General features: G+C 51.0%; 1 protein-coding gene across 1 annotated transcript in view; it reads right to left on the bottom strand.

Annotated features, from left to right (window-relative positions):
* The window catches only part of LOC102495642 (SH3 and multiple ankyrin repeat domains protein 2), a gene marked incomplete at its 3' end in the record, with an annotated part of 501991 nt that overhangs the window by 393273 nt on the left and 105089 nt on the right, over positions 1 to 3629 (bottom strand). Inside the window, 1 exon segment of the mRNA XM_006141097.3 lies at positions 885 to 1104. Within this exon segment, the coding sequence (XP_006141159.2) occupies positions 885 to 1091 (207 nt within the window).

The following is a 3629-nucleotide window of genomic DNA, read 5'->3' as shown; positions in this document are numbered from 1 at the left end:
AATGTAAAGCCTTTCATGGGAACACGGAGAGGTAAGATTTGTCAGCTCTTATCTGCTTTGGGCAGTTTTCGATTTCTTCAGAAAATGCTGATGAATTCAAAGAACCAAAGTCAACAAGCCATGAAGGGACATGCGCAGGAGATGCATCATCAGAGGGTCACATCTCAGTGTCACAGGATGCTCGCTCCCACCTCAAAGACCATCAGCCATGCAGCGGGAACTAACACCTACCCCTTCACGGCCCCTACCCAGGCCCACAAGACACCTTTCCGGGGTAGCCGAGCCACGGGCACCATGGAAGAGAGTGAAGGAGAAACACACAGGGTGATGGAGTGAACATGAGCAGCAGGGCAGCACAGGAGATGACACTGGGCCCACGGCTTGGGTGACAACTAGGAGCTGGCCAGCGGGCAGGGCAGGGAAGGGAGCCTGGACAGAGCTTGTACACTCTGGGAGAGGAGTGCTTGGGACTGTGTGTGAGCAGTCAGCAGGGAGGAGGCAGGGCCAGGCCCTACCGACACACAGGAAGTGCGGCTTGCTAATGCACATGTGCCACTCGAGTTTCCTCTGCCAGGCTGCCAGTCACTCCTCTGTGCCTGTGTGCCCTGAGGCCTGGCCTTAGGCCTGGCATGCAGTAGGTGCTCAGTGAGTATTTGTGGACTGGACTGAGACAGGAAGAACAGCCCTGGCAGGCAGAGAGGAAGATTCGGGAAGAAGGGGACGGGCAGGAGCTGACTGGGATAGGGAGGGCAGAGGGGTGGTGAGAGGAAGAAGCCTGGCGCCTTCAGGCCCCCTCTGGTGTTCAAGCCACAGTTAACATGACCAAGAAGTGAACGAAAGGGCTGAAGAGAACGAAAGCAGAGTGCCACACTCGTGCCGCTCACCGTCTGCTGCAGGTCCTGGATGATCACACGGATGACCAGCGTGTTGCCCTGGCTCTCCTCCATCCTGGCGCCACCAGGCTTCTCTGCTGTGGCCCGGATGGTGTCGTAGATAGTCTCCTCCTTGGAGCTGTCTGACTCTGAGCCCATGGAATAGTCAGAGAAGCTCTGGGCCATCTCGTCCTCGCTGGACGTTGGGCTGCGTGGCATGGCTGCCTTCTGTCTGTAAGAGCAGGAGAAGGACAAACACGTGAAGAAGTGAAATGAGAGGGGCTGGGATGCCACCAGCCTGGGGTACACACAGGCTCGGTTTCACAGCCCTGGGTTTGCTGGCATGACTGCTGGCCAAGGGCCTCCTGTGTATGGATTCCCACACGCATCAGGAATCAGGGACGTCCCATCTCCTCCCAGAGCTAGAGCCAGAGACAGCAGCAGTCAAGGCCTGGAAGAGGCCCTTCAACTTGGTGCTGGTGCCTCGAAACCCCGGCATTTAAAAGGAGCCCTAACTAACTGTGGGGATGACCACAGCTTGTAAGGATTAACCAAAGGGCTGCTGGGCAGCCTGAAACCTCCCAGGTAAGAAAAAAGGCGACCTTTGGCTTTTCTTTCGAGGACAGAGCAGCAGGAGAGGGAAAAATGCAGGCTTGGGTCAGAATGCGGCAAGTCCATGTTATAATAATCCCCCTGCTTTGAGCATGGAGCAGTGATAGGTACTGTGTAAAAATAGAACCAACAGACAGGGCCCAGCTCAGAAATGAGATCAGTTTGGGGACCAGGAGTAGGGGGAACCCAGGGTCATGAGGAGGCTAAAGCAGGGATACCTAGGGGTTCCCAAGAGGCAACAGTGGCTGGGAGCTTCCTCACAGTCAAGAGTAACAAAGGCTCCACAGAAAAGACCCAGGCTTTTGGACAGGCTGCCAATGGTCACCTGGGACCGGGGATTTAAAGGGGTGTTGAGACAGACACAGACAAGACCCTGGAAGGCCTCCCTGGTTGCTTAGCAACCACATCTGCGACACCCCCATCTCGGTGGGGCAGGGATCCAGAAAGGAGTAGACAGAGCTGGCTTAGAGGCCAGCAGGTGGCGTGGTGTTTAAGGGCTCTGGACTCCCACATGGCCGACCACAGTTCAAGTCTTGGACCTGGCGGCTTGCTTTCTCACTTTCTCTCTTTCTCTCACTCTATCCCCCTCTGGTCAAATTTAAATAAATAAATAAAATGAAATTAAAAAAAAAAGCAGGCAGCTGGCTTGACCTGGGATGACAAGGGCCCAGTGAACCAGCAATTTCGCTCCTCCGTCAATTCAGTACAGACGACCAGGGCCATGTGTACAAGCAGGAGGTACAAGAATGTCTCCTATAAACCCAGCTCTCCTGGTTCAATGGGAATGTGTAATCACACTGGTCACTCAGGAGAGGTTTGGTCAGGTTGCCGTCTCCTTGTCCCACGGGCTTCACTGCTGTGAAAGAAACGAACCAGAGCTATATTCCATATGGGTGATCCCGAAAACTCAACACTGAGCTCTAGAAGGCGGCACTTTGCGGAATGAATCACACAACATAGTATCATGTCTAGGTACATGTTGAAAAATGCAGCACGATTCTACAGATTCTAATGGACGTGTTCATTTGGCGTAATGGCACAGAAGCACACAACAGGAAAGAAACACTAAAAGCTCAGAAAGATGGCTCCCCCTCCTGGGAGGGAGAAAGCGGTCGGCCAGGCTCTCAGCCCTCCTTGGAATCACCTACCACCTTAGGACAGTCCTAGCAAACAGGACAGAAAGTGTCAAACTCAGAGCTCGAGACACACACAACTGCTGCGTTATTCTCTATACTTTCCCTTCTCTGTATTAGAAAGCTCTCGCGGTAGAAGAAAATAAAGAAGGGCAGGATTGTAGGGTGGCAAAATATGCCACTTGGAGCCGAAGGTAATTGAGAAGACGCAGATAAAAGAAAAGCACGCTGCCTTCCCACGGCTGCCTCAAAGCAGACGTAATTTACAACAGTGTCCCCTCTCTCCCCTCATCACCAGAGACTTGGGAAAAAAATTTTTTTATCAATATATAATATACATATTTGTGGGATACAATGTGATTTTTCAGTATAAGAATACGATGGGACATAAATAAGGGTAATTAGTATACCATCCCTCAACCATCCATTTTTACTGTGTGTTGGGAACAATCTCCCCCACCCCCCAGTTACTCGGAGACATCCAGCAAATTGTTCCGCTCAGCTCTAGTTTTGTTTGCATTAATAGACAGCATTCTCTCTCTATCCTCTCATCCTTCCCAGCCTCTGGTAATTATTCTTCCATGCTCTACTTCTATGATATCGGGGTTTTTTGGTTTTGTTTTTTCAAGTTTTACATATAAATGAGAACCTACGGTCCTTCTCCCACTGTGCCTGGCTTATTTCCCTTAACATACTGTCCCCTAGGTTCACCCATTTTAACTTTAAAAGGCAGGACTTCATTCTTTTTAGTGGCTGCATAGTATTCCTCTGTGTATGTGTGTGTCACGTTTTACTTACCCATTTGTGTATCAGACACAACTTCAGACTCTTATCAGACCACAGCACCACAGGAATCTACATAACAAATATTTCTAACTAGTCTTTCTTTTAAAGAGACTTTTGCTATGGGGCACATGTGCTTGCCAGAGAAACAGAGACAGAAAGACAAAAAGTGAGAATCACCCCCCCCTCAGGGGCGGGGGGGGGGGTGGCCATCGCTCAATCCCTTCTC

This window comes from Tupaia chinensis, unplaced genomic scaffold (assembly GCF_000334495.1).
Source record: "Tupaia chinensis unplaced genomic scaffold, TupChi_1.0 Scaffold000047_1, whole genome shotgun sequence".
NCBI classification, from domain to species: domain Eukaryota; kingdom Metazoa; phylum Chordata; class Mammalia; order Scandentia; family Tupaiidae; genus Tupaia; species Tupaia belangeri.
Note: the sequence above shows the minus strand (reverse complement) of the source record. Positions and strands in the feature narration are given on the sequence as shown.